General features: G+C 57.2%; 1 protein-coding gene and 1 long non-coding RNA gene across 4 annotated transcripts in view; one reads left to right on the forward strand and one right to left on the reverse strand.

Annotated features, from left to right (window-relative positions):
- The window catches only part of LOC137214990 (uncharacterized), a 44,794-nt gene extending 24,235 nt beyond the window's left edge, over positions 1-20,559 (reverse strand). Inside the window, exons 1-3 of the long non-coding RNA XR_010939118.1 lie at positions 20,427-20,559; positions 9,948-10,158; positions 4,405-4,766 (exon numbers count right to left, since the gene is read on the reverse strand). This is a non-coding gene — a long non-coding RNA (uncharacterized lncRNA). The remainder of the gene's footprint in view (positions 1-4,404; positions 4,767-9,947; positions 10,159-20,426) is intronic.
- Positions 6,278-27,374, forward strand: MMP15 (matrix metallopeptidase 15). Of its 3 annotated transcripts, none has more exons than XM_067719455.1 (10): positions 6,278-6,332; positions 17,704-17,852; positions 18,519-18,644; positions 20,433-20,740; positions 21,077-21,238; positions 22,173-22,426; positions 22,788-22,926; positions 23,927-24,077; positions 24,210-24,325; positions 25,397-27,374. In XM_067719455.1, exons 2-10 carry the CDS (start codon positions 17,749-17,751, stop codon positions 25,861-25,863), a joined length of 1,827 nt encoding a protein of 608 aa, XP_067575556.1. In that variant the 5' UTR covers positions 6,278-6,332; positions 17,704-17,748; the 3' UTR covers positions 25,864-27,374. The 3 variants fall into 3 exon arrangements, with proteins under 3 accessions (XP_067575556.1, XP_067575555.1, XP_067575554.1); XM_067719453.1 differs by lacking the exon at positions 6,278-6,332 and adding an exon at positions 6,398-7,165; XM_067719454.1 differs by lacking the exons at positions 6,278-6,332; positions 22,173-22,426; positions 22,788-22,926 and adding an exon at positions 6,395-7,165.
- The last annotated feature ends 219 nt before the right edge of the window (positions 27,375-27,593 follow it).

A 27,593-nucleotide genomic window follows, 5' to 3' on the forward strand; every position in this document is an offset into this window, starting at 1 on the left:
CTGTTCAAGCCATTCAGATGGACTTTGCAAGCACCCAGACGGCTGCTTGGTAGCTCTTAAGTATCTCTCTTGAGTCACTGTGTGTGGTTTATATGACATGACTCACATGCAATGGACAAGATGCAGGATGCATTACACAGACAGTAGTTTGGACCCTTTGGCTTTTATTTGGATCAAGCAGTTCACTTGCCTCGATTGCCAGTAACATGACCCTGGCAAACCTGTAAAGGTGGGGCAGGAAGGGAGGCACCTCCCCCTCAGATCTTCCTTCACTAGCAAATAGATTTTATCCAGTTACCAAAAGCACAAGGCTACCAACGTGTTCTCACTGTCGTCTGCCTGTTTTCTAGACGGTTAGAGGCTTTCCCCTGCCCAAATGCCTCAGCAGCATCAGATGCCAAAGTGTTCCTGCGACAACGCTTCCCCACTTGGGGCATCCCCTCTGCCACCTCTAGTGACAGAAGATCACCTTTCATCGGTAAAATTATACAGGAAATTGAAAAGGGAACACATTTAGTCAAAGACTCCACCATCCTCACCATCCTCAGCCATCAGGTGCCAGAGGAAGAGCATAGAAACAGCATCCTCAAGACCAAACGGGCTCCACTGTCTGAAGGACTGGACTGACATGGCCACAAGCACTGCTCCTTGCTCTTAAGACTCTCAGATCACCACCCCTCTCTCCAGGCAAGCTATCCCCTTTAGAAATGATCACAGGAAGGCCCACAAAGACGCCTTATTCATCTTGTCTAGTGGAAGATTCTAACTTAATTCAATGCAACATCCTTAGGTACTGTCAAGGATTAACAAAATATACTCGATCCTATAATCAACAAGTCGAGACTTCCCTTGATTGCCTTCCCTTTAGAACTTCCTGATCCCTCATGTGCTTTACAAGTAGGCCATCTGGTATTCTAGAAATGCCACCATTAGAAAACCAATCTTGAGCCCAAAAAGGACCATATACTGATTTACTCGTTGCTAACACTGCTGTCAAATCACAGGGTATTCAACCTTGGGCTCATGTTTCACAACTAAAGAAACACAAGAGTCTATTTTTTTTTTTTTTTTTGCGGTATGCGGGCCTCTCACTGTTGTGGCCTCTCCCGTTGCAGAGCACAGGCTCCGGACGCGCAGGCTCAGCGGCCATGGCTCACGGGCCCAGCCGCTCCGCGGCATGTGGGATCTTCCCAGACCGGGGCACGAACCCGTATTCCCTGCATTGCCAGGCGGACTCTCAACCACTGCGCCACCAGGGAAGCCCAAGAAACACAAGAGTCTTATACAAATAACTCATACAACTCAATGTCAAAAAAAACCAAACAACCCAGTTAAAAAAAATGAGTAGAACTGAATAGACATTTTTCCAAAGAGGAAATACAGATGGCCAATAGGCACATGTAAAGATGCTCAACATCACTAATCATCAGGGAAATGCAAATCAAAACCACAGTGAGATATCACCTTATGCCTGTCAGAATGGCCATTATCAAAAAGAACACAAATAAAAAATGCTGGAGAGGATGTGGAGAAAAGGGAACGCTTGCACACTGTTGAAGGAAATGTAAATTGGTGCAGCCACTGTGAAAAATGGTATGGAAGTTTCTCAAAAAACTAAAAATAGAACTATCATATGACCCAGCAATTCTACTCCTGGGTATATAGCTGAAAAAAACCAAAACACTAATTTGAAAAGATATGTGCACCCCAGTGTTCATAGCAGCACTATTTACAATAGCCAAGATATGGAAGCAACCTAAGTGTCCATCAACAGATGAATGGATAAAGAAGATGTGGGGTATATATATATATATATATATATATATATAATGGAATACTACTCAGCCATAAGAAAGAATGAAATTTTCTCATTTGCAGCAACATGGATGGACTTGGAGGACATTATGCTAAGTGAAATAAATCAGACAGAGAAAGACAAATACTGTATGCTCATATGTGGAATCTAAAAAATACAACAAACTAGTGAATATAACAAAAAGAAGCTGACACACAAGTATAGAATACAAATTAGTGGTTACCAGTGGGGAGAGGGGAGGGGGAGAGGTAATATACAGGTAGGGGATTAAGAGGTATAAACTATTACGTATAAAATAAGCTATGAGGATATATTGTACAACGTGGGGAATATAGCCAATATTTTATAATAACCATAAATGGAGTGTAACCTTTAAACATTGTGAATCACTATATTATACACCCATAACTTACATAATATTACCGTACATCGACTAAACTTCAATAAAAATAAAATAAAATAAAAATTTTTTTAAAAGAAATACAGGGCTTCCCTGGTGGCTCAGTGGTTGAGAGTCCGCCTGCCGGTGCAGGGGACGCAGGTTCGTGCTCCGGTCTGGGAAGATCCCACATGCCGCGGAGCGGCTGGGCCCGTGAGCCATGGCCGCTGAGCCTGCACGTCCGGAGTCTGTGCTCCGCAACGTGAGAGGCCACAACAGTGAGAGGCCCGCATACGGCAAAAAAAAAAAAAATCAGACCATGGAAGTATCAAGTGGGACTTCAAACTGGGTCTCTATTGAGAGCCTCCATAAGCAGATGACAGCCAGAGCAGAGAGTTGCCCCAAGAATCTTGGAACAGTAAATGAGGTCAGGAGGGAGTCAATTTCCACTCAAGACCACAAAACAAGACCCACCTGGGTCCCTCCCCTTTCTCCTCTGCTTCTTACTCTTAGCATTTGCGTGGAGACCCTCCTGCTCTTCCCACAATAACCTTCTGCCTTAACTATGACTTCCTCACCTGAGATGAGTCTCCACCTTCATTTCTAAATTTATGAGTTCCTGCTCCTCTTCCACGCCCTGCTTTTCCCTCTCTCAGCAAGACTATTTTGCCCACAGAACCTGTAAGCTTGGCTAAACTAGTTGCCACTTCCATTAACGCCACAGACTATTGGTACTGTCCTCCCTTTCCTGTGCGCACATCTGATCTGGCATTTCCCAGATCCCTTGATCAATCAGGATATCTATTTTGCTAAAACCCTCCCTCTCTTTCCCTCCACCATTTTTTTATTTTTCGGCTGCTCTGTGTGGCATGCGGGATCTTAGTTCCCCGCCCGACCAGGGATGGAACCCGTGTCCCTTGTAATGGAAGTGCGGAGTCTTAACCCCTGGGCCGCCAGGGAAGTCACCCCTCCACCATTTTATACTGTAAGAAACCCTTGCACCTATTCCAGTCTATCCTCACAAGAGTCAAGTCTGTTGCCATCGTCATTTTACCACAGGCTCCCCTCTGAGAGTGAGCATTCACCATTATACTTCCTTAGCTGCCACTAGATCAAACATAAAACCCCCAAGCCACTATAGGAACCCTGGATATCCCTCACATGAGTGGCAATGACCCCACTGCCCCTCCCAGCCTAATTTCTGGGACCCAGACCAACCCCGCACGACTACCTTCAAACAAATCTTTTCCCCACCCTAAATTTAGCACCCTTTGGTTACCCTCAGCCATCAGATAACTATCTCTATGGCCCCTCGCTAACTCCAGATGATTCTTATTTTGTGCATGGAACCCAAGTTTATTGGCTGTTACTTGCCAACTGGGCCAGATCTTTCTACCTTGCCAATCTTACCAATCCCTTCATCTTACTCTATTCCCCACAACCTCCTTCCTCTCTTAAACTGTCTCTAAAACAATCACTCACTCCCTCAGGTTCATCTCCTCTCATTGTAGGAACAAAAGGTATCCAGGATCATTGTAGATGATCTTGGTTCGCGGGGAGACAATTTAGAAAAAAACAGCTACGGAACTGGGCCTACATTCCATCCACGACCTCACTATTTTGGGGGAAACAGTTTGCCACCTTTTGGGTACCATTCCCAGGAATCTATAGCCTGGCTCAAGAAGTTAGACTCGGGACTTCCCTGGTGGCGCAGCGGTTAAGAATCCGCCTGCCAATGCAGGGGACACGGGTTCAAGCCCTGGTCCAGGAAGGTCCCACATGCCGCAGAACAACTAAGTCTGTGTGCCACAACTACTGAGCCTGTGCTCTAGAGCCTGTGCTCTAGAGCCCATGAGCCACAACTACTGAAACCCACATGCCACAACTACCGAAGCCCATGTGCCACAACTACTGAAGCCCACACACCTAGAGCCCATGCTCTGCAACAAGAGAAGCCACCGCAATGAGAAGCCCGCACACCACAACGAAGAGTAGCCCCCACTCACCCCAACTAGAGAAAGCCCGTGCGCAGCCAAAAGTAAATAAATAATTTTTTTAAAAGATGAATAAAAACAAAAGAAGCTTGACTCAATGACAGAATCAGCTACTCATTGCTGAAGCAATTCACCCTGTCCCCAGATAACATCACCACTGGCCTGAAATCAGTGACTCACCAACAATGAGAAACCCAGTGTGCTATTCTCCATACCTGCATTGCCCTTGATACGACCCAAAAAGGGGGCACGTGTACAGTGGTTGGAAGCAACTGCTGCACCTTTGTCCTCAGCAATCTACCTGACATCTCTGCCATAACCAGGAAGGTTCGAGCTGTGAACGAAGAAGTGTGTGCATCACCGCCGTCGCGCTGACACCACCCACTGAGGAAGGACAACAGGTCCTGGGACTTCTGGTAGATCCCTGAAGGTCTCCAAAGTTGGGCACAAGGACCAATTCAGCCTCTAACCTTCATCTTTCCATTTATCTTCAAGGTATTCCTCTCATCAAATGTCTGTGGATCCTACAGTACAGCAATTAGCAACCATCAAGTCTCAACAGATGATTCAGCTGGTTCTAAATGAATAAAAAGCAATAAAATGAGAAATGGATGTATATTGATCAGAGGAAAGAATGCCTCTCCTTCCCTTGAATAAAAGTGGGAAGTGAAAAAGACCCTTTGCTTAACCAAACTTTAGTCAGTCTCCCTTGAACCTTCTCCCCAACACAACCCATCTCTGTACTTCCTTCCAGAATCCAGTTTTGGCAAGAATCTTGCTAAGTCAGTTTAGCTGAAAGCCCCACCCTTGATATCTGATCAAACGCAGCATCCCCACTATGCCCCAGGGGATATCTGTTCACCCTCACCTGCCTTCAGCCAGAATCCCCCCAGACTTGATGTCTCCCCTTAGTAATTTTCCATCCACCAATGCCGCCCCGCCCCCCACTTGCTCCTTGGCAGTAAATCCCCACTTGTTCCAGTTGTATTTTGAATCAGGCCCAGTTCTATATCGGAGTCTCTACTGCAATCTTTTTTTTTTTTTTTTAATAAAATCTATCTTCATCACTTTACTGCCTGTTCTCTTTAACAGGGCTCTTTTTCTTCACCTGGCAGGTCGGTGAACAGGCCATTTCTGAAGCTCTGCCAGATCTCTGTGGATTTCCAGGACGTGAGGCCTGCCGGGCGACCTGAGGGCTTACGTTAGGGAAACCCGCCCTCAGGTAAGGAAAGCTCCCATTTCCGGGGCTGGGAGGTGGCGTCGGAGAGGGACGGTCTCCGCCCTCCTGCCCTCCCGCGGGGGCCTTCACCTCAGGACTCTGCCCCTCCCGGACTTCCCTTGGTCTGGATGCGCAGCCTCTGTGGACCTTAGACACAGGCCTCCCACCTCAAGCCTTCAGCATCCAAACCGACCGGATCTCAAACCGCTCTTGGAATAGAATTAAACTAGCACTTTAAGCTCCGCTCTGCGGGGAGTTTTGCCCACCCGCCCAGCACCCTGTGGGGCTGCATTGTCACATTTCATTTGCACAAAATAGTGTTCTTTGCTCGGACACCTAATGTGTGCTAGGCCAGCAGCCAGAAGTATATCTAACCCCCCACCCCAGCCCTTTGCCCTGCGTTCCAGATAAGGACTTGGAGGCTCAGAAAAGTTAAGTAACTTGCCCACCTCCATACAGCAAGTATGTGGCAACCCAGGACTGCAACCGCGTCTCTGTCGCTTGGCACTGCCCATCCAAAGTACCCAACGCTTCACTTGGCAACTGAGAAAAGTCCTGAAGGGCCAAAGACACCCTGAGGCTTTTGAAAAGAGACCTCAGGCCAACAAATCTCTAGATTTTTATCTTTTTTTTCCTTTTTTTTAGCCTAAGACCAGACACTTGGGTCTCTCCTTCTCGACTCTCCCTGCTCACCGCTGCCTCAGTGTCCCCACCTACCCACTAGGCGGGAGAAAGAGGCGTCTTCATTCCTTTTTGCCCCTCCCTCTGTGGGGCGGGTCTCTTGGGGGTCAACCCAGCTCCCCAAAAGCAAGGAGGGGAGTGACGGGGGCGGACTGGGGAGGATTCCCGCCGTCTGGGAAGAGTAAAAGGGTCGCCTGTCCGGCTCCACCGCCGGCACCTGCTACCAAGAAGCCTCTGGCTGAGGTACCGCCCCCGGACCCCGCCTAGGTCCGCCCGCCACGAGAGCACTGGCCCTTTAAGAGCGGCGGTAGTGCATCGCGGGGAGGAGGGCCGGGAGCGCTCGGGGTTGTGCGGAATTCGCCAGGAACGTCTGGCGCCGGCTCTCTGGCTCGCTCACTCGCTCCGACCGGCTCCCTGCGCCTCATCCCTGGGCTGCGCGGGGACCCGGGCCCGGTCGGGCGCGGGGCGAGCAGGATCCACGGGCGGGAGGCGCGCGCTCTGGGCAGCGCCTGGCCCCGGACATGGACAGAAGGAGCTGGGCGCGCAGGGGGCGCCGCGGGACCGGGCGGCCGGAGCGCTGAGCCAGACAAAGGCTCAGGAGTTGCGCTTGCTCTCGAGAGCCGGGCCGCGGGCGCCGAGGCTGCAGGACCCCGCGGCGGGCGGCTCCGGCCCGCCCTCTCCCCCGTGGGCAGGCTCCGCGCGCCCGGCCCTGCCCGGCCCGCTTTTCCTCGGGCGTGGGAATTTGCCGAGGAGACCTAAGCGGCTCCGCGGTGGCCGGGACCGGGAGGTCTGCCTCGCGCCCGCCGGGCGGGGAGCCAGGGAGCGTCGCAAGTTTCCGAGCCGCGTGCGTGGACCCGGCGAGCGGGCGAGCCGCGCGTGCAGCAGCGCCCCGGGCCAGGCCGGTCGCCGGAAGCATGGGCAGCGACCGGAGCGCGCCCGGACGGCCGGGCTGGGCGGGCAGTCTCCTTAGCGGCCGGGAGGCGGCTGCGCGGCCGCGACTGCTGCCGCTGCTGCTGGTGCTTCTGGGCTGCCTGGGCCGCGGCGCAGCGGCGGAGGACGCAGAAGTCAATGCCGAGGTAAGGACCCTCGCCCAGTCCCTTTGCCACGGCTTGGAGGACTTGGGGCTGGGGGACTTGGGGTGGGAAGGAAGCCACGCCCGCAGCCTGAAGCGTGGAGAGGAAGGGCGCGGAGATGAACCCCAGTCCCGGAGTTGGGGGCGGGGAAGAAAGGGGACCCGGCAAGCTGCCCCTCCCCAGCTAGCCCTTGGTGGTGCACCTCTTCCCAAACCCTGGAGGGCGTAGGGCTTGCGCCCGCTCTCTACCCCTACAGCCCCGCCCTGGGCACTGATCCTTCCCAGCCCGCGTCCCGGGAGCCGCTTCTGCTGCCCCCAGCCCTTGCTCCTCTCCTTCCCTCCCTACCGGACTCCTGATTCCTCGAGAGCTCTGCGGAGGCACGGTGACGTTCTTTGCGAATGGGAAGGGGGCTGCTCTGTGGGGGGGGGGGGGTCTTGGGCACAGCAGGCAGCGCTCCCGCCTAGATAGACTCTAGTTTGGGTGACACTGAGCCTCGCGCGGCGGGCTGGGATAGGGGGAGGGGGTACGAACCTCTGAGGTAGCCCATTCGGGTTGAGGGGGCGCTTTGGCGACTTTCTCAGACTCTTGCGCGCAAGCCGCGCCACGGCCAGATGGCATCTAAGAGGGAGACCCGGTCTCACCCGGCGCTTCCTCCACCAGCGCCCCTACGCCAAGGCCCGGGCCGAAGAGGGTGGACCCCGAGCATTTTTTCACCAGGAGCCCGGCAGACGTCCCTACCGGGGCCCATCTCTGGAGCGGTCCCGTGGGTGATTAGGCGCCGCCTCCTGGCGCAGAGCTGCGTCCAGCCAGCGCCCCCGGCTCCATGGGGTCGCCGAGCGCCGTCCTCCGGATTAGGGACAGTGAGGGCACTAGCTCCGTTGACCCAGAGCAAAAGCGTAGACGTTTTTTCCCGACTTCTAAGACCCTGCTCCCCGCCCAGGAGAAGGGGAGAGGTTTGGCATGGTGGGGAGACACCCCCCTCAGCGCGTCCCCGGTAGGCTCGGGCTTCGGTGCCCTTGCGCCGGCCTGGAGCCTCCTGCCGTCCGGGCTGCTGCCCTGAGTGACGTTTCTATTTGTAGCCAGGCCGGTGCTCCCTCCCAGCTCTCAGCGGCTTCCCCACCTCCCCGGCTGCCTGGGAGATTTTTCCGATGGAAGCCTGCCCTTCCCCGCCCTACTTTAATAAAAGCACTGAGGAAGGGCAGGGAATTCCTCCCAGCTCAAGTTACACCTCCCAGCCAGTTCCCCACCTGCTCTGCCCTCCCTCTTCGGCCCGGCCAGGGAAAGCTACAGGGAGCCAGGCCCTGGCAGGAGGCAGAGTGGGACCCCAGGCCATCCCCAGTCCAGCTCCACCACCCCACCCCCGATTCACACAGGCAGGCAGGCAGGGGCTTACTGGGGACCCCTGCTGGTGGGGATTGCCCCTCAGCCTGCATCCAGGTACTAGGCAGAGAGTGCTGTTTGGGCCCACCTGCCACTCTCTGGAGTTGAATACCAAAGAATTGCAAGTCATAGACCCACCCCCGAGGAGTTTATAATCTATACTTAGAAACGGCATCTCCACACAGAAAGCAATTGCAGACCAAACTGGAATTTGGTAGCCAGGCATTGTGATTTGGCATTTAGATGGCCAGGAGCTGGGGCACTGGGACCTGTGGTCTGAGGGCCTTCGTTCTCTCTTTCCTTTGCTTCTGCTCCTCCATCACCTCCTCCTCTCCCAGCTGCGGGAGTACCCAAAGCCCAGGGCCTGCACTGGGCCACAGACCATGGCCATGGCCCTATGCCTGTGTGGCACTGACTAGGGATTCTGTGACTGACCTGCAGCCCCTCCCCTCGGGAGAAACTTGGGTTGGGCTATTGTGGGAAGAAACTCTGGAAAGTACAGGGCACCCTTGAGTGCTGGAAGCCAAGGAAGACGCAGGATTAGAGACCGCTGGGCTATCCCAGAGCCTAGAGTTGGCTTTGGAGTACAGGCTGTTCCATGGAGTCCCATCAAGTCTGGCCGGAGCTGGGCCTAAAGAGTCAAATGGCTTCAGCAGCCAGCGCATTTGCCCGGAGGCTGTGAAAACTGTCCCCAGGTCCATGCTAACCAAGAACCAGCATCAGAGATTCCTGGGCCTGGCTGCACCCTGTTTCTAGAGGCTCTGTCCCTTGGAGAAGGGTTTTGGTCCTTGACCACAGCTCCAGACCTCCAGCCAGGTCAATGGCTGGGACTGTCTCTGAGCAGCTTAGAAACTGAGGCAAGGCCAGCCCCTCTCCCTCCCAGGGCAGAAACCAGAGGCATCTCATCAGACTAAGGAATCAGACGTGTGCTAGGAGCCAGTAGATACCGGCAGGCTGCCAGATACCGGCAGGCTCCAGGCTGCTCCAGGCCTCAGCCTGGAGAAGGCTGTCTTCCTTGGGGAAGCCACCACTGAGCTACTCTGCCCTGTCCCGCTCCCTCCCTTGGCTGTCAGGTCCCAGTCTCCAGCCATTCTGGCCCACATAGACCTAGGCCCCACCTGACTGAGGTGCCAGCTGCAGCTCCTGGCCTCGCTGACCTGAGAGTCCAGGCCCTCCTTCAGATTTCTGTCTTGCTCTTTCTGGCTGTAGCGCATACTCCACTTAAGTGCCTTTGATTTTTCACCAGAGAAGCTTTGGCTCTCCCCACCTCTCCCTACCCCCCAGACACACCTCTAGGCCCTCAGCCCACCCACGCCTCCGCATGGAGGTGACTCAGGCCGCTAGATTTCAAAGGTGTGGTGCCACTGCCACTAAAACATGGACACACCCACCTCCTTGCCCCTACCTGGCAGCTCAGCAGGAGAGCAAAAAAAAGGGTAGGAGTCAGCTGGAATTCTGCTTTTTGACCTTCAGGTCTGACTGTGGCGCCGCAGCCCCAGGCTTCTCTGCTCCAGTCTCTGCCCGCGCCTCCATGCTGGCCGCTGGGGCCCCACCGTGTGCTCCTGTTAGTGCCCTTTCCTAACTGGAGCAGAAGCAGCAGGGGCCCCCGTGCCCACCTGCGAAGAGAAGGGGTTAATGTGAGGGCTTGTCTTTGGGAACCTACAGAAGGTGAATCTTCTCGCCTTCTTTCTCCCTCTCTACTTTTTAATCTGTTCTCCTCTTATCACTAACAAGCTACTGCTCTCCATACTTTATTTCAAAACCCAGAGAGAACTGGGCTGACTGGTGCTGCCAGGCACTTGGGATCCGACTGAGCTGTGCCTTTCATGCCCAGCCCTTTGCCGGGGCCCTGTGTTAGGTCTGCCCTGGGGTCCATTCAGTTAGCTTCCTCCTTGCAGAGAACAGCCCAGTGTGTGCTCCATGTGTGTGCATCACCTGGCCTGCCCATTCTGACCCCTGGACTCAAGACGCCTTCCTTTGCCCCACCTCAAGGAGGGTGGAGAGGAAGCAACCTAGAAACACACCCAGACCCCCCTTAGAAGACTTCCTGCAAATCCCTCCAAATACTACCCATGTTCTCTGATGCCAATTCAGAATAGCAATGCTGCCCGGCAAGGAAAATCCTCTCCCTGCCAAGCACTTGGTTCTGGTCACTCCTCCATGCCCCCTTTGTTGCTTGGTCCAGATGCCCCTTGCCATCGACGCCTCTGCCCAGCTGGAAGTTTGACTTCTGCCTGAGGCCAGCTTGCGGTGGTTGTAGTGGTGGCCACTGCTTCCCACCTCCAATTAAAGTTGGTGCTGTAGGCCTTTGAGAGGTGATTAGGTCATGAGGGCAGAGCCCTCGTAAGTGGGATTAGTGCTCTTATAGGAACTGCCTGAGGGGACTTCCCTGGTGGTGCGGTGGTTGAGAATCCGCCTGCCAAATGCAGGGGACCCAGGTTCGAGCCCTGGTCCGGGAGGATCCCACATGCCGCGGAGCAACTAGGCCTGTGTGCCACAACTACTGAGCCTGCGATCTAGAGCCCGTGAGCCACAACTACTGAGTCCACGTGCCACAACTACTGGAGCCCGTGCTCTGCAGTGCGTGGGGGCCGCCGCAGTGAGACGCCTGCACACTGCAACAAAGGGGCCTCCGCTCATGGCAACTAGGGAGAGCCCGTGTGCAGCAATGTGGAACCCAACGCAACCAAAAGTAAATTAAATAAATAAATTTTAAAAAAAAGATAATTAAAACTTCCTAAGAAAGCTCCCTTGCCCCTTCCACCATGTGGGGGCACAGCAAAAAGTTAGCAGCCAGGAAGAGAGCCCTCACCAAACCAGACCACGTTGTCGCTCTGATCTTGAACTTCTTGCCTCCAGAACTGTGAGAAATAAATATTGTTATGAGCCACCCAGCTCATGGTATTTTCATTATAGCAGCCAGGGTGGATTAAGGCAGTTGGCATCTTCAGTATCGTCCCAACATTCATGTAGTTCACACAGCTGACCACTCGGGCAGGGGTCAAGCCCCATGGCCAGCTCTGCCCTGGGCGTGGAGATGTGTTCTGTGAGTCAGCAGAAGCAGAGAGGACTTGGGGGCTCTCTGCTTAGATCCTTCTCCAGCTCAAAGAGGGCCCAGGGAGGAGTCCACAGATGAATGTGAGGACCCGGGACCCTGCAGGTAGCTGAACACTCCAGGCCTGAGGCACACAGTAGGTGCCTTCTGACTGGACAAGCCCCCGCTGAGTTAGAGCTCATATGAGGCCGTTCCCCAGAAGAACAGTGGTTCTGGGGATGCCTGAGCCCTTTAGGGGAGGTAGTACAGATTTTGCAGCCCCGGGCAGGTACAGCAGAGATGTATGAGGTGGTCCTGGATCAGCGAGACAAAGAGGGATGCCTCTTAACCAGATCCCATTTCCCTTGTGGGAATAGCAGGAAATGAGCAAAAAGACCCAACTCAACCTCCAGTATCTGGACAGACAGATGGGGACCTGAATCCCAGCCATCAGCCAGCCCTCAAAAGATGCCCCACAGCCACGGAGCCTGGAGGTCAGGGTCTGGAACTGCTCTCTAGGATTTGCCCTTAGCCCTGGACACCACCTGGTCCTCCCAGAAGCAGCTTCCCCCACCCCCCAGAGGGGTGGGAGCCCAGCTTCGTGTCCACCACACATGGGCCTGGCGCCTGGTACATAGGAAGCGCTTACAAAATGGTGACAAAATACAGTGACCATGAGAAGCACATGGCATTTGCTGTTGTGGGCAAGTCACTGACCCCATCTGAGCCTGAGTTTCTCATTTGTCTACAAAATGAGACTAGTAATAGTATCTACTGGATAGAGTTACTGGGGAAATTCAGTGCGTTTATGTGTAAAATGCCGAATGCTATGTACGATGCCCCTCACGTGGGGCCCATGGAGGATCAAGTGTTATTTTTGAGCACCTTCAACATACTTGGTGCTATCCTGGGCAGGGCCTAGGGGTGTTTTATAAGCATTTTCACATATAATCCTGTATTAACTGTAAGTTTAGGTGCAGTCATGACCCCATTGTACAGAAGAGGAAGCTGAGACCTTGAGGTGAGAGACATTACCCGATTCCCCAGCCTGGGTGGTGGCAGAGGAGCCTGAGCTCCCAGCCCCCAAGCTGGGTTAAAGGCTACAGGTCAGAGCCCAGGGTGTCATCCTTTGGAAGTGCCGCCAGGCAGGAGCCTGCTGGGCCTGAGCCAGGTGGGAAGGAGGGTGTGGAGGTAGAGCCAGGGCCCGCCCCCAAGCAAGTGAGCCTGGAGCCCTACCCCTGCCTGTCCAGCCACCCAGGCTCTGCCTGGAAAGCAGCCCCATGTAAGAGACAACACCTACAGCGGGTTTCCAGGTGAGGCCCCAGGCCTGGCCATCGGCCAGCCCGAAACCACTAGCAAACAGGACCCTTTTCCCCACCCCTGCCCGCCCACTGGCCGAAGGACTCCGGCTGCTTTTCCCTCCGGGTTAAGGAGTGCGGGGCAGGCTGGGAGGCCACAGGGTAAAGAAGTGGCGTCCACTTCCTTCCTGCTTCCCTGGCTGGACGTCCCCCACCCGGCCTGCTCTCCCCACCACCCAGAGCCCCTTCCCCACCTGCAACTTTCCCATCTTGGGGGGGTGGGTTAGATTTGAGCCCCAAATGAGCAAGTGTGTTCTTCCAGAGCTGCTTAAATATGGACTATGCTGCCTCGAAAGGGAGTAAATGATCCACTAAGGACAGGCTGGGCTGGCTGGGCGCCCCCCTTTCTTCCCTGGCCTCGGACTAGTTATGCCGTCTGCGGGCACAGTGAGGACCTCAGCACACCATGAAAGGTCTGCGTCCATCGCTGGCGCGCCTGACAAGACGCCTTTTGTGCCTGTCTGGGCAGCCCTGCTAGGGTCTGCTTGGCCTGCAGAGAGAGCCGTGGGTGAGTGAAGCAAAGCAGAGCCAGGAGAGATTTTTCTTATCGCACAGGGTCTGATAAGGCCGGGTGGGAGGCGGCTTGGTTTGTCTGAGCCCCAAGGAGCTGGATGCGTCTGCAGCAGCACGCTCACCCTGCCCCCACCGCTGCTTAATGCACAGTATTGATCAGGCAGCTCCTTCCCAGACACGCCCACCCCGTGGGGAGGGCCTGCCTCGGGGTTGTCTCGGCAGTCCTGGGGGGCAGCCCTGCTGACGTGGCCCAGCGCCCAGACCCAGCCGGAGATGTGGAGTGTGGGGAGGGCTGGGCGCCCTCCCCCAGTGCCGTGCTGGGCGCTGTTCCCGAGAAGGGCCAGAGCCCACTGTCCCCTGCCTCAGGCCCAGAGGAGCTGCTGCTGCTTCACAAACAGCCTGGTCCAATAGCACTGCTTATGGGCTCCGGTTCTAGCCATAGACCAGCTGCGTGACCCTGGGTGGGCCCCTCACCCTCTCTGAAACTTGCTGTCTGTGTAATGGGGATGGGGTACTTGTGAACATTGAATGGGGTGACGAGAGTGGACAGTCTGGCCTCCAGCAGATTCTCAGCCCCTGGCTGCTGCATTTATGTCCTCTCCTGGGGGCCAGGGGGCCAGGAATTCCCCCTCAGACTCTTGATGGCTCTACATCTCTTTGCCTGGGGCCAACCACTCACCTGAAGCCTCTACACACACTTATGGGATGGGGTCTGGAGCTTGAGAAAGAAATGGCTGAAAGAACCAGGGTGGGTGGGGTCTCCTGCAGCGGCCTCCCTCCCTGGGCTGCAGGCAGGAGGGGGACTCGTGGCCCAGAGCTCTCTCTGCAGAACCCTTACCTGCCTCCCACTGGACAGTGGTCCTCATGGAGGAGGGCCCACCACTCTGCTGCTTACTGACCTCCTTGAGCCTCAGTTTCCCCAGCTGAGCAACAGAGCTTCACTGCTTGGCTCACCCCACCTGTGAGACTCGAGGTGACCGGACAGAAAAGGAGACACCTTATGGAAGGGACAGTGTACCGGTAGGAGCAGCAGGGGCTTGAGCACAGCCCCTCCCCGACTTTGAGACCAGGGGTCAGTCATGACCTTGGGAATTGCTTCCCGCTTTTGTCCCAGGGCTGCAGAGCCCCTCAGGAGGCTGGAGTTAGGGCAGCACCTGCCATGCACCTGTGCCCCCCATGGTCTTTCCCCTCCACCCCCAGGGCTTGTCGAACTTAGCAGAGCAGTAAGGTGATGAGAAACTTCTCCTGGACACTGGGGGAAAGAAAAGCCCCAGCCCCGCGGGCAGTGTAGACTGACTGGCGCGTTGCCCGTCAGGCGGGCTCAGTCAGCTCCTTGTCTTCCGGGGCCTCAGCTGCTCTGGGCCAAGGCTGTATTTCAGCTTAGCCCACTCATGTCACCAGTCCTCAGCCTCAGCTTTTTACCCAGCAGTGGCCGAGAGACATTTGTCATCAGGAAGCCTTGGCTGATACCGAGATGGAAGCTTCTGGCTTCCCTGGGACTCAGAGGGTGTTTGTCTGTGTGAATGAGGGTCCACAGGCACCCTCGGGCCTTTCCCGTCAGCCCCCTGAGCTGTGCCCAGTATTGAAGGGGCCCCTCTGCCCCATCCCCCACCGGGCTCTGGAGCTCTTCACTGCAGACAGGCCCAGCTCCCTCCCCTCCCCAGGGCCCCAGCCTGAGCCTCCCCCGCCCTGCCCTCCTCCTGTCACTCGCCACACTGCTAATCAGTCCCTTGGTGGCCTGTGATTGCGCTCCCCAGGATATTTTTACCTTATGCAAATAGGTGATATAGAGGTGCCCTCATCTGTCAGCAGCAGCCCCAGTTCTCCCCCCACCTCCAGCTGGATTCCTTTCACTGTTAGAGCTGGCCGAGCATCACAGCCTCGCCTTCTAGATCTTTCCAGGCTTCTTCAGGCAAACCGTGTCCATTAAAGGTGGTGGACATCCCCCTTCACAGACACACAGGAGCCTCAGGAAAGGTTTCCATGCTTGGGAAGAATGGGGAGGGCGCCCGTAACACTGCCAGTGTCTGGTGGAACTAAAGGAAGGGAGCCCTGGGCAGGAGGGGTGAGGGGGGTCCATGGGGGATGCCACAGGGTGCTCCTGCCTCCCCCAGCTGCCCTGCCCCCACCCAAGGCTGCCTTGTCGGAGCCTGGATCCTTCAACCCTGTCGACCGACACAACAGGCTGCCACTCTAGGAACAACCGGGCAGTGCCCCTGCCCCCACCAGCCTCTGTCATTAATACCATGTTGACTGAGCACTTTCCCCTGCCCAGCACAGTGCCAAGGGCTCCTGTGGACTTGCCCATTTCATCTTCACAGAAATCCATGAGATGAGGCAGGTCTTGATTCAACCCCCTTTTACGGACTGAGGCACAGCGAGCAAAGTGGCTGGGCCAGGATCTGTACCCAGAGCCGTGGTCGTTTCTCAACTCGGTGTCTGCCGCGTTGTCCTGCGAGGCCTCGAAGTTGTGGCTGGGCATCCTTAGGCTCTGGCAGTCTCCCCGCGCCGCCCTCGTTGGCTCAGGCTCCGCTCCCTCCAGCAGCAGCCTGGGCAGTGCTGAGCCGGGCTGTGTGGGCAACCCATCCATACCAGGGGCCTGGGCAGGGGCCAGGGCTGGGCTGGCGAGTGGCACTGAGGGAAGCCAGTACCTTTGGAGCTGGATGTGACCCTGGTGGCAGACAGATGTGAGCGTGGCCCAGGCCAGCTGACACATCGCTGTCAGCCCAGAGCAACTACCATGTCCAGCTGCCATCCTGCCCCGTGGGCCCTTGATGTGCAGCCCTCACCTTCCAGAGCGTCTCAGAGAGCAGGCCTTTAGGTCCCCTCACTCTGGGGGTTTCCAGAGACCAAAGATAGACAAGGAAGGGTTCAAAGGACATGCTTCCATGTAGCCCAGGCCCACAGCAGTCCCTGCCTCTGCTCACCAGCCTCCCACAGTGGTCACCATGTTCTCGTGGCCTTGGGAGCACCAGGTGGGCAGGGCAGAGTTCCCTTCCTTACCACCACTCAGCTTGGCTCACTGGGGATCCCGTCCACCGGTTTTGACTGCAGTGGTCCTGTCTGCTCACAGACTTGCCAGCGTGAATTCCTCACTCTGCGTGTGCACCGGGTCTCCCCAAGGAGATAATAAACCCCTGGAGGTCAGGACACTTCAGCCGCCTCCTCCACGGCCTCCAGCTGGCATGGCACCTGGCACCAGACAGGGTGCTCAGAAACACTTGGCAGGATGGCTGGCTGGGTGGGCCGACACACAGACAGATGGGGGTAGATGGATGAAAAGACTTGCCCAGCAAGTCTTGAAGGGGACGGGCACCCCCACTGTGTCCCAGCTGCTTTTCCCAGGTCCATCTCTCTCACCCCACCCCCTGACAACCCCATGGCTCCCATTTTGCACACGAGGACACTCAGGCCCGGAGAGGAGAGTTTGTGGCAGAGCAGAGACTGGACTTCAGGCCTCCTGTCCCACCCTCCTGGGCCTGGGTGGGCGGCCTGAACCCACCCGCTTTCCCTCCGGAAGGTTCAGGGTCTGTTGGGGAGCAGCACCAAGGGGCGGGTTTTCCTACTTGGTGAGAATTCAAGAGCTTCTGAACCCTGTAGGGTCCCCAGTGGTCTGCCTGGAATGGTAGAAGGCCCCACCCTGGAGGGGCCGGCACAGTAATAAGGACGGCAACTTTGGACTGTCCTCAGAGACACAGCTTCTGTCCTAATGGGGGAAGGCAAATAATAAACACCTAAGTGAAACATACAGCGTGTCAGATGGTGGCAAGTGCAGGGAAGCAGGAGAGGGAGTACAGGGTACAGCGGATGGGTGTCTTTTTTGCATTTGTCAGAGAACACTCCTCCAATAAGGTGATGAAGCAGAGATCTGAAGAAAATGAGGGCATGAGCCATGCAGATTTCTGTGGGGAGAACACTCCAGGCAGCAGGAAGAGCAAGTGCAAAGGCCCTGAGGCCTCACAGGTAGTTCCTGTGAGAATTGGCTTTTCCTCTGAGATGGGAAGTCTTTGGAGGGTTCTAGACAGAAGACTGACCAGACCTGACTTGTAAAGGCCTTTTGTTCCAGCTCTTGTGTGAGAACAGACCGTAGGAAGTGGAAGCACGGAGAGCGTACAGAAGCTCACATGGTCACCTGGAGGGAGGTGGTGACGGGAGGTGATGGTGGTGGAGGTGAGAGGTGGTGGGATGCAGGCCATGCGTGTTTGGAGGTAGCGGAGCCAGAACCTGCTGACCAGGTCATGGCCTCTCCTTTGCAGAACTGGCTGCGGCTCTATGGCTACCTGCCCCAGCCCAGCCGCCACATGTCCACCATGCGCTCCGCCCAGATCCTGGCCTCGGCCCTCGCCGAGATGCAGCGCTTCTACGGGATCCCCATCACGGGTGTGCTGGACGAAGAGACCAAGGCGTGAGTCCCTCGGTCGGGCCATTCCCAGACCCCACTGGCACCTGCCCTCCTTCTGGCCTGCTCTGATGAAGGCTTGGCATGTGCAGTTTCCAGAAAAGAGTGGCCTAGATAAGAGATGGCATATGGCTTGATCCTCCGTGCTAGCTCTGATTGGTTGGGAATGGCTGCCGGCTGCCTAGTGTTGAAAAAGCTCCTGAGGCCAAAGCCCAGTTCAGCAGCAAGGAGCATAGGATTGATTAGTGATGTCTGCCACAGGCATGGGAATGGGGAGGTGCAGCACACATGCACACATGTGGTTGCCTAGCTAGGCCTTGCTCTGAATCTGGCAGAGGTGATGTGACCCAAAGCCACATCCTTGATGAGCACGCACAGAGCATAAGGTATCAGGGATAAGAAGCCTCAGGGTAACTCTCCTCCCATTCCTGGGTGATAGTGCTGAAAAGGGGCTCACCTTTGCAGAGCCACTGCTGGGCACCCAGTCTTCCAGTACAAGGTCACTACCGTTTTCCTGATGAGGAGCTCGAAGCTGAGAGAGTCCCTCACCCCCTCCACACCCATATAAGGGGCAGCTGGAGGCCAGTGGGGGGAGGGTGGGAGACGGTGGACTGCCTGGAAGAGGCAGAGCCCAGCAGGCAGGCGTGTTGAGGGGAGGCTCTGTGCACCTAGGTGGATGAAGCGGCCCCGCTGTGGAGTACCAGACCAGTTCGGGGTACGCGTGAAAGCCAATCTGCGGCGGCGGAAGCGCTATGCCCTCACCGGGAGGAAGTGGAACAACCACCACCTGACCTTCAGGTAGGGAACCTGGCTGCCCAGGGTGGTGTCCCCCCAGGGTACCCTCCAGAAGCAGCTGGCCCTTCTCTGCCTGGCCTGAGGCCTCAGGCTTCCCAGTGGGCTCCTCTGGAAGGCTTCCTTTCCCAGCAGCCCACTGCAGGGTGTCCGGCCTAGCCATCCAACCTTGCCAATCCCGCTCCCATGCTGATTAGATCGGTCACCCCACTCACCCACCCACCCCAGGAAGTCTCCCTCCAGAGAAGGGCAGGACCTTTGAACTGCTTCTGCTCTGTCCTCCTTCCCTCCATCCCCTGACCCGCCAGCAACCTAGGGCTGGCCTCACCTGCCCAGATGGGCTCCTGCACCAGTGCAAACTGGGGGCTTCAGGCGTCTGAAGGGTAAGGGAGGACTGGGGTGCCTGAATCCAGGCAGATGCAAGCAGGCAAGCAGCAAGTCACCCGCGCAGACCCTGGTTCAAGCACCCTCCTCCTTTCCACTGAGTCCTTTGGCAAGAAACCCCCCTGAGCCTTGAGCTCTGTGGCAGGCCCCAAGGGTTCCCCCTTCCTGTTCCAATCCAGCCACGACCCCACCCGCAGCTCCATCTCCTGAGGAAGAGCAGCCCACAGGGTCGCATAGACCCAGGCTGCCAGAGTGAATTCATGATCCATGAGTTGATTCGTGATCTTTGATGGAGATCTGTCCAGCACATGGACTCTTAATCTGCTTTATGTGGGAGATAACAGGCTTCATCATGCTGTGTGTGTGTGTGTGTGTGTGCGTGAGTGTCTGTGTGTGTCTGTGTGTGTGATGCTTGTTAATGTTTAACATTTACATGTTCTCAGAATAAAATTATGTAAGAAAGAAAAAGTCAGAATATGTACCCTTTATAGGCATCACAGTTTTGTTTGGGTCAAGTGTGAGGCAGAGTTGCCTTTAGTCTGTACTCTTCAAGGCAGTGGAAATCTAGAAGGACAGATACTTATTATTAGGGACTGGTATATTTGCTTAATATTTATCTGCAAGAATGATAGAATTGTTTTTAGGAGAATATGCATAGTAGGGTAAAATATAAGGGGAGAAAGAGCTCTTTTAGAATTATACATAGATTTAACCTACTAAATTGCAGAACATTGGTAGTAGAGAAACAGCATGGCATGTTGGAAAGAGGTATGTTCTGGAAGCCAGCAGTCCTGAGTTTGAACAGGCTTCATCATGCTTTTGTCATGTGCAGGCTCATATATGCCCATGTTCTACCTGAGTTCAGTCATTTAATCCTCCCAGGCGCTCCATGATGAAAGCGCTGTCCTCCTTTTCCCACTTTACAGGTGATGAAACTAAAATTCAGAGAGACTAAGTCACTTGCCCAAGGTCACACAGAAAATGTTAGAGCCAAGCCTTGAACTCAGGTCACCCTGACCCTGGAGCCCAACATTCAGAACCTCTTGGCCTGTGTTTCCCAAACCTCAGCCATTTGCATCCCACTTTCTAGGTCTTTCTCTTGGCTCTGTGTCACCTATACTTTTAATTACTTAATGTTTTTCTTTCTTAAAATAAGCTTATTTGGCACATTGCAACCTTATTCAGTGATCTCCTAATGAATTCCTTGGCTTCACGTTCGTTCTTTTTTTTTTTAAATTCATGTCAAAGTAAACTAACAGTTGATATTGATGAGCATTGTCCGTGAACCAGCTCAGATCTTATCCCCTTTCCTTCAGACCATGTGTCCCCGCCCCCAGCCCAGTGAGTGCTAGCAGTGGACAGCAGCCCCAGGCCCTGTGTTCACTCACACCTCTCTCTGCCCACCTGCAGCATCCAGAACTACACGGAGAAGCTGGGCTGGTACCACTCGCTGGAGGCGGTGCGTCGGGCCTTCCGCGTGTGGGAGCAGGCCACGCCCCTGGTCTTCCAGGAGGTACCCTATGAGGACATCCGGCTGCGGCGGCAGAAGGAGGCCGACATCATGGTACTCTTTGCCTCTGGCTTCCACGGCGACAGCTCACCGTTTGATGGCACAGGTGGCTTTCTGGCCCACGCCTATTTCCCTGGCCCTGGTCTGGGCGGGGACACCCATTTCGATGCAGATGAGCCCTGGACCTTCTCCAGCACTGACCTGCATGGTGAGAACAGCTGGTCAGGGTGACAACAGGGGAGGCGAGCTGGAGCCTCAGGGCTCAGAGGAGAGAGCATCCCCTGTGCAGTCCTCGGGAGCAGTGACGCTTGGTCTCAGTCTCCTGCCCATCATCTCCAAGCGGGGGTGGTAGGGAAGGGAAGGGATCATCGTACCCATTTTCCAGATGGGGAAGCTAGAGGCCCAGAAGTCAGAGCAGTTTAGCTTCTTCTAAGAGTAAAGCATGGCCAGGCTCTCTGGCCCCCTCAGCCCACCCCAGCCCTGTCTGGGGTGTCCAGGTCCTGGGCCAGGTCAGAGCTGACTGTGCTGCCTGCCCCCACTACAGGGAACAGTCTCTTCCTGGTAGCAGTGCATGAGCTGGGCCATGCCCTGGGGCTGGAGCACTCAAGCAACCCCAGCGCCATCATGGCACCATTCTACCAGTGGATGGACATTGACAACTTCCAGCTGCCCGAGGACGACCTCCGGGGCATCCAGCAGCTGTACGGTGAGCGGGCGGCATGGGTGTGGCCGTGGTCTCTGCACGCTGCTCTCAACTCCCAGCCCTATGAGGCGTAGCTACTACTGCTACCCCATTTTGTAGACGAGGAAACTGAGGCCCAGAGAGGATTAGTGGTTGTCCACATCATTCAGTGAGTAAATGGTGGTGCTAGAAATCAAACCCAGGGCTGGCCAACTTCAGGACCTGGCCCTCCCTCAAGGCCCTCACCCAGAGCTTTCATGATGGCCCCAGGGCTCCTCACTGCCCCCCTTTCCTCCTCAGCCTGAGTGATATTCTTATTAGACCGAGGGTGTCCCTGGGGTCCCAGGCCCCCATTCCTACCACTGTCACTCCCAGCCCATGCCTGTCCCAGGCTCTCCACTGAGTGTTGCTGGTTTATCACTTCCCAGTGCCTTTGAGGCAGGTGGCATCCCTGCCGTCCCACTGCAACCAGGCCCCACCAGAGAAGGCCTCCAGTGGGGAGGTGTCCTGGGGGCCAGTTCGGTGGGTCAGGGCCACACTCAGTGCCCACCCTCAGCCCTCACTGTGTTCCTGGCCACCTGGGAACCAAGTTCTTCCCTCTGCTTGTGTCCACTGTTTCCTGGAGCCTCCACTGGAGCAGGCTGGCATCCTGAGGGGAACATCACCGAGCGGGGGTGGAGCCAGCGGCAGCCTCAGGGGCGCAGTGACCCAAGCCCAGTGTGGGGAGGTCAAGGAAGGGGCTGTGTGGAGGAGGATGGAGGTCCTCCCAGGGCTGATGGCCGTGCAGGGGAGGGGTCTGCTGTGGCCAGATAGGGCCTTTTGCCTGGGTGGGCTGCCCATGGAGCACAGGTCTCCCCAGGCTAGGGACCCCAGGCTCCCACGGCTCTAAGTAGGAGACCCTGGCATCCTGGCTGAGTTCCAGGGCTACCCCCTCACTTCCCCCTGCCGCCCTCCGCAGGCACCCCAGATGGCCAGCCACAGCCCACCCGGCCTCTTCCCACTGTGACTCCCCGGCGGCCAGGCCGGCCAGACCACCGGCCCCCCAGACCCCCTCAGCTACCTCCCCCAGGCGGGAAGCCGGAGCAGCCCCCAAAGCCAGGCCCCCCAGCCCAGCCTCGAGCCACGGAGCGGCCCGACCAGTATGGCCCCAACATCTGCGACGGGGACTTTGACACAGTGGCCGTGCTGCGTGGGGAGATGTTCGTGTTCAAGGTCTGGCCCTGCCTGTGCCTCCCCAGCCCCTTGGCCCAGGCTCAGAGCAGAGAGCACCCTCCCACTTCTCCCCCAGACCCTTGCCCCGCCTCCACCCCTGCTTCACTGAGCTGCCCCTGGGGAGCCATCAGACCCTAGACCAAGAAGAAACCAGCCTGAGGGACAAGAGGATTGCCCGGGATCGTACAATAAGCCTAGGAGTCCACACCCCACCCGGGCTCTCTCCCTGGTGCCGCCCTGGCTTCCTAAGCCACCTCCCCCTGGACTCTCCCTGACCGGGGAAGGGGTGGGTTGAGGAGGGCCTCCCCCCAGGCCAAGGCAGCAAGCCTGCCATGCTCGCTCACACCCATGCCCTCCCCAGGGCCGCTGGTTCTGGCGGGTCCGGCACAACCGGGTCCTGGACAACTACCCCATGCCCATCGGGCACTTCTGGCGTGGTCTGCCCAGTGACATCAGTGCTGCCTACGAGCGCCAAGATGGGCGTTTTGTCTTTTTCAAAGGTGAGCTGGGGCAGGTAGGAGGGAGGGGACTGGGCGGCCTTCCTGCCCTTACCTCTGGCCTGACCTCTGACCCAGCCGGGACTGAGGGAGGAGGAGAGGGAAGGACCGTGCACATCTCGTCTTGTTGCCCACTGCGGGCTTACTCGGGGGAGCCGAGTCCTTCTGGCAGCAAGGCAGGGGTTGGGGACGTAGACAGAGACCAAAGGACTGGGCGGCAGAGGCTGCTCTGATTGGAGGCAAGTGTCCATCTTCTGCAGCACAGGGCCTCTGCCCCATCGCCCTCCTTCCTTGCATCCTGTGCCCCTTCCTTGCCCCTTCCTCATAAGAATGGGTCCCCGAGCCCACTCTGGGGCAGGATTCCTGAGTCTGTCTGTGGAGACAATGGCGCTCCCTCCCCTCAGCCCTCCCTCTGGGGCCTGCCTTCCTGGGGAGGGCCTCAAGGGCAGCACCCCTGATGGATCAGCTGTGTCCCTAGCCCCACTGGCCTGAGCCTCAACCAGGCAGGAACTCCCCGAGGACAGGGCTGGGTCCACACTGAAAGTAAGGAGCCCTGGGCCATGCACTGGGGTGCCCCAGGGATGCAGCCCCCAGACCCAGAGGCCAAGCAGGGCTCCCCCTCTTTCCTCTCTCTGTATAAGAACTGTGTGGGGGGTGGATGTTCAAGTGGGAATGGAGGCCCGTATACAGTGCGACTGTGTGTGGTGTGTGTACAGGTGTGACCTGGCAATGTGTATGTGTGTAAATGGGTGTGTCGCAGGTGTCCACGAGTGTCCACTGTGTGTGATGCAAGGGTGAGTTGTGCTGTATGTTGTCATGGGTGTGTAGGTATCAGTGCCTGTCCTGTGTACGAGGATGTGTGTGTGTGTGTGTGTGTGTGTGTGGTGAGTGTGGTAATGGATGTGAACAGATTTGGGAGCCCAGAATATCCCTCCCGGTGCCCCCTTCCTGCACAGCCCCCACTGGCCCCAGGCCTGTCCTCACCCCCACGCCCCTCCCACAGGTGGCCGCTACTGGCTCTTCCGAGAAGCGAACCTGGAGCCTGGCTACCCACAGCCACTGACTAGCTACGGCCTGGGTATCCCCTACGACCGCATTGACACAGCCATCTGGTGGGAGCCCACAGGTCACACCTTCTTTTTCCAAGAGGACAGGTGAGCACCCCTCGAAAGGGAAAAGGCCTGCACTGGGCCCCCACCCTCAGGCCTGCCCAGAAAGAACCCATGGCCCGTGCGGACCGGGCTCCAGTCCCCAGCTGGCCCGCAGCCTGGTGCTTTTGGTCACAGGTATTGGCGTTTCAATGAGGACACGCAGCGTGGAGACCCCGGCTATCCCAAGCCCATCAGCGTGTGGCAGGGGATCCCCACCTCCCCTAAAGGGGCCTTCCTGAGCAACGATGCAGGTACCGGGGCCAGCCCCCTCCCAGTCTACCCAGCACTCACCCTCCCCCCTCCTCCATACACAGAGAACAGGGCTTGCCTGAGGTCACCAGCATCGAGATGGAATGCATGGGGGACACAGCTGTGCCAGGCTACCATTTACCCCATTTACAGAGGCCAAAGAGAGCTTGCGTAAAGGGCCCCAAATCCCGCAGTGAGGAAGTTACGGAGTCCAGCCAGACCTGCCTTTGTCCAGAGCTGGTGCTCAGAGCTGCCCGATCCCCACAGAGCCTTGAGCCTGGCGGGGGTGGGCGGTGAGCTTGGCTCAAAGAGACGGGAGCGGGAGTCCTCCCGGGGTGCCCCCTCACCCGCTTGGCAGGGAAGCATGATCTCTGTCGTTATAACTGAGCAACAGGGAGCTGTGGCTTTTATTTCTCCAGCAGGGTCTCTGGTGAGTTTAAGAAAACCCATCAGCCCTGGTTCTCAGCCTCTGGGTTCTCGGCCTCAGGGGAGACCCGGCTGGCTTTGCTAATGCTCGGGTGGGTCACACAGCTGCCGTGCGTGTCACACAGCTTCCATGCGTGATGGTTTCACTCTGCAGCTGCTCTGACCTCTTTGTGCTCAGCTGAGTATAGACGCACCTGGTGGTTCAAACCTGGCCCTTCCTGGAGTTAAAAGGGATGTGGGTGGAGTGCCCAAGACCAGAGATCTGGTCCGAGGCGGCATCAGTCCCCTCTCCAGGTCTGATGCAGGCTGACTGTGTGGCCTTGAGCAAGACACTGGCCTCTCTGGTGCTGGAAGAAGCCAGGCCTGGGTCCCCTGACTGTAGCCCACAACCCAGCAGGCTACCGGACCCTTCTGTGCGCTGCCCTAGTCAATGTCAGCCCAGCCGGGAAGCACAGGATTCTAGTCGTGCCCCTGACCTAAACCCTGTTCTTCTCTGAGCATGGTCTGGCTCCTATAAGTTGGTAAGCAAGTGAGAAGGATGGTGTTTTAAAGCTGGGGCCCCTTCAGCTCGCCCTGGTCTTCTTCGAGGTCTCTGGCCGGTGGGTGGGCCCCGGCCTGACACCCCTCCGGTCTGCTTGCCCTCGCAGCCTACACCTACTTCTACAAGGGCACCAAATACTGGAAGTTTGACAACGAGCGCCTGCGAATGGAGCCCGGCTACCCCAAGTCCATCCTGCGGGACTTCATGGGCTGCCAAGAGCACGTGGAGCCGGGGCCCCGATGGCCTGACGTGGCCCGTCCGCCCTTCAACCCTGACGGGGGTGCAGAGCCCGGGGCGGGCGGTGACAGTGAGGAGGGCAACGAGGGCCACGAGGCGGGCCCCGGCAGCAAAGAGGGGGACTTCGGGGAGGGGACGGACGAGGACGGGGGCAGCCGCGTGGTGGTGCAGATGGAGGAGGTCACTCGGACGGTGAACATGGTGATGGTGCTGGTGCCGCCGATGCTGCTGCTGCTCTGCATCCTGGGCCTCACCTACGCGCTGGTGCAGATGCAGCGCAAGGGCGCGCCCCGCATGCTCCTCTACTGCAAGCGCTCCCTGCAGGAGTGGGTCTGACCCTCCGCACCAGCCCGTCCTGCTCCTCACGGTGCTAAGGGGCCGGTGCGCCTGTGGTTCTGAGACAGCTCCTGGGGCCTTTCATCCAGAGCCTTCAGTGGTTCCCTCAGCCCCTGGGTGGGGGCCCCTCCAGGCCCTCTAACATCCCTGCCAGGCCTGTTCCCTTGTTTATTTATGCCCAGGTATCTTTTTTTTTTTTTTTTTTTGCACACTAATTGAGCATTTCTTCCTACTCTCCTGACCAGGGCGGTCCCTCAGGGCAGGGGGTTAGAGTTTTCTAAAAGTAGTTCTGCACCAGACAGGGAATTAGGCTCCCACCCGCTCTGGCTTAGCCAGAGGAGCAGAGGGTCAGAAGGCCCGGCTGGAAGAGTGGCCAAAGGACTGCTGGGCTGCGCTTCAGCCTGAGCACCAGGGCCAGAACCGAGGGCTCTGCTGGCTTGGGAGCTTGGTGGGGCCTAACTGGTCTCCAGCCCTCTGAGTCTCTGTGGTCTTAGAAAGAGCTTTCACCCGGTGGCAGCCCCAGGCCAGAGGGGGCAGAGGGGGAGGTGGCCCGCTGATTGTGTCCTGTTGAGGTCTGGTTCCTTCCCACCCACCTCTGACAACTCCAGCAGCCTGGTTCCCTGTGCCTAAGAACCTACCCTGCCCTGGCCAGCAAAGGGCCAACAGCCCCCAGCTCCCCTGGACCCCTTGAGCCCACACCCCCTTCCCTCTTTGGAGAAGGGGCCCTGGGCCTGCCTTACCAAGGACCAAAGGGGGTCTGCCGAGGCCCCTTCCCCAAGGGTAGCACCAGCCTCGGCCCCAGGCTGGGTCTCCACCCCCGCCCACTTTCTCCTCTCTGAGCCGTGACCCTTCCGTGAGCCTCCTCCCTCCCTCTGTCACCCACACCACCATCCTCAGAGGTCTCAGAACCCCAGCAGCCTCAGGCTCAGCTGCCAGTGTCCTGGCTCTCCCGGGGAGAGACGGGCGGATGGGCGCCCAGGCTGGCACGGTAGGTGTCCACAAACACGTGCCCACCAGCCTGGGGGTGTTCCTCCCTGCCAGCTCCCTGTCCCCCAGGGGCACTGGTAGGGAGAGGCCAGCTGCTCATCCCCTCACACAGGCTGTGGGACAGGGCTGTGGAGCCCCCAGAAGAGCCCACTAGTGGTAGCCTGGAGATCCTCCCCGTCCTGGGCTCAGCCCTGAGCGTGGAGATGATTCCTCCCTCTTTTCCTTCCCAAAGTAAGCAGGAGGCGAGGCTGCTGTGGGAAATGGTACTGTACAGCCGGCTCTGTCCCCTCTGCTTCCCTGCAGCCCTGAGCAAGCAGGTCTGCCGCCCAGAATCCCTGAGGCCCCTGCGGGGAGGGGCTCCTCATGGGCTGGCCCCGGTGCGGGTCCAGCAGCTTCCTCCCCGCTCCATCCTCAGAACCACCGGTGAGCCAGCCAAGGGGGGTGGGGAGGGAGGGGGTCAGTGTCCACCCCCATACGTTTCTTTCTGTAAATAATCTGCACTGATTAAATCGTACGGCCGGCGAGTGTGCCTCCTTTGTAAGAGGCCTTGGGCTGGAGCTTACAGCTGGAGGGGCTGCAGGTGACTAGGGTGGGGAGGGCGTGGTCCAGGCTGGGATTAGGGGACTTGCCCCCCACCACGCCAAAGAGACCTCGTTCACAGTTCTGCGGGGGCTCCTTCCCGATGGCCCTGGAAGGGGCAGAACTCGGGTAGAGTGGGAGGCGGCTGCCCTCAATAGACCAGA

The sequence above is a fragment of the Pseudorca crassidens genome, chromosome 20, assembly GCF_039906515.1.
Source record: "Pseudorca crassidens isolate mPseCra1 chromosome 20, mPseCra1.hap1, whole genome shotgun sequence".
Classification (NCBI taxonomy): domain Eukaryota; kingdom Metazoa; phylum Chordata; class Mammalia; order Artiodactyla; family Delphinidae; genus Pseudorca; species Pseudorca crassidens.

Coding starts and splice junctions, on each gene's coding strand:
- MMP15 (XM_067719453.1), top strand. CDS start 7,004: ATGGGCAGCGACCGGAGCGCGCCCGGACGGCCGGGCTGGGCGGGCAGT. Junction 21,239..22,172: donor GGGCATCCAGCAGCTGTACG/GTGAGCGGGCGG, acceptor CGCCCTCCGCAG/GCACCCCAGATGGCCAGCCA. Junction 22,427..22,787: donor GGGAGATGTTCGTGTTCAAG/GTCTGGCCCTGC, acceptor TGCCCTCCCCAG/GGCCGCTGGTTCTGGCGGGT.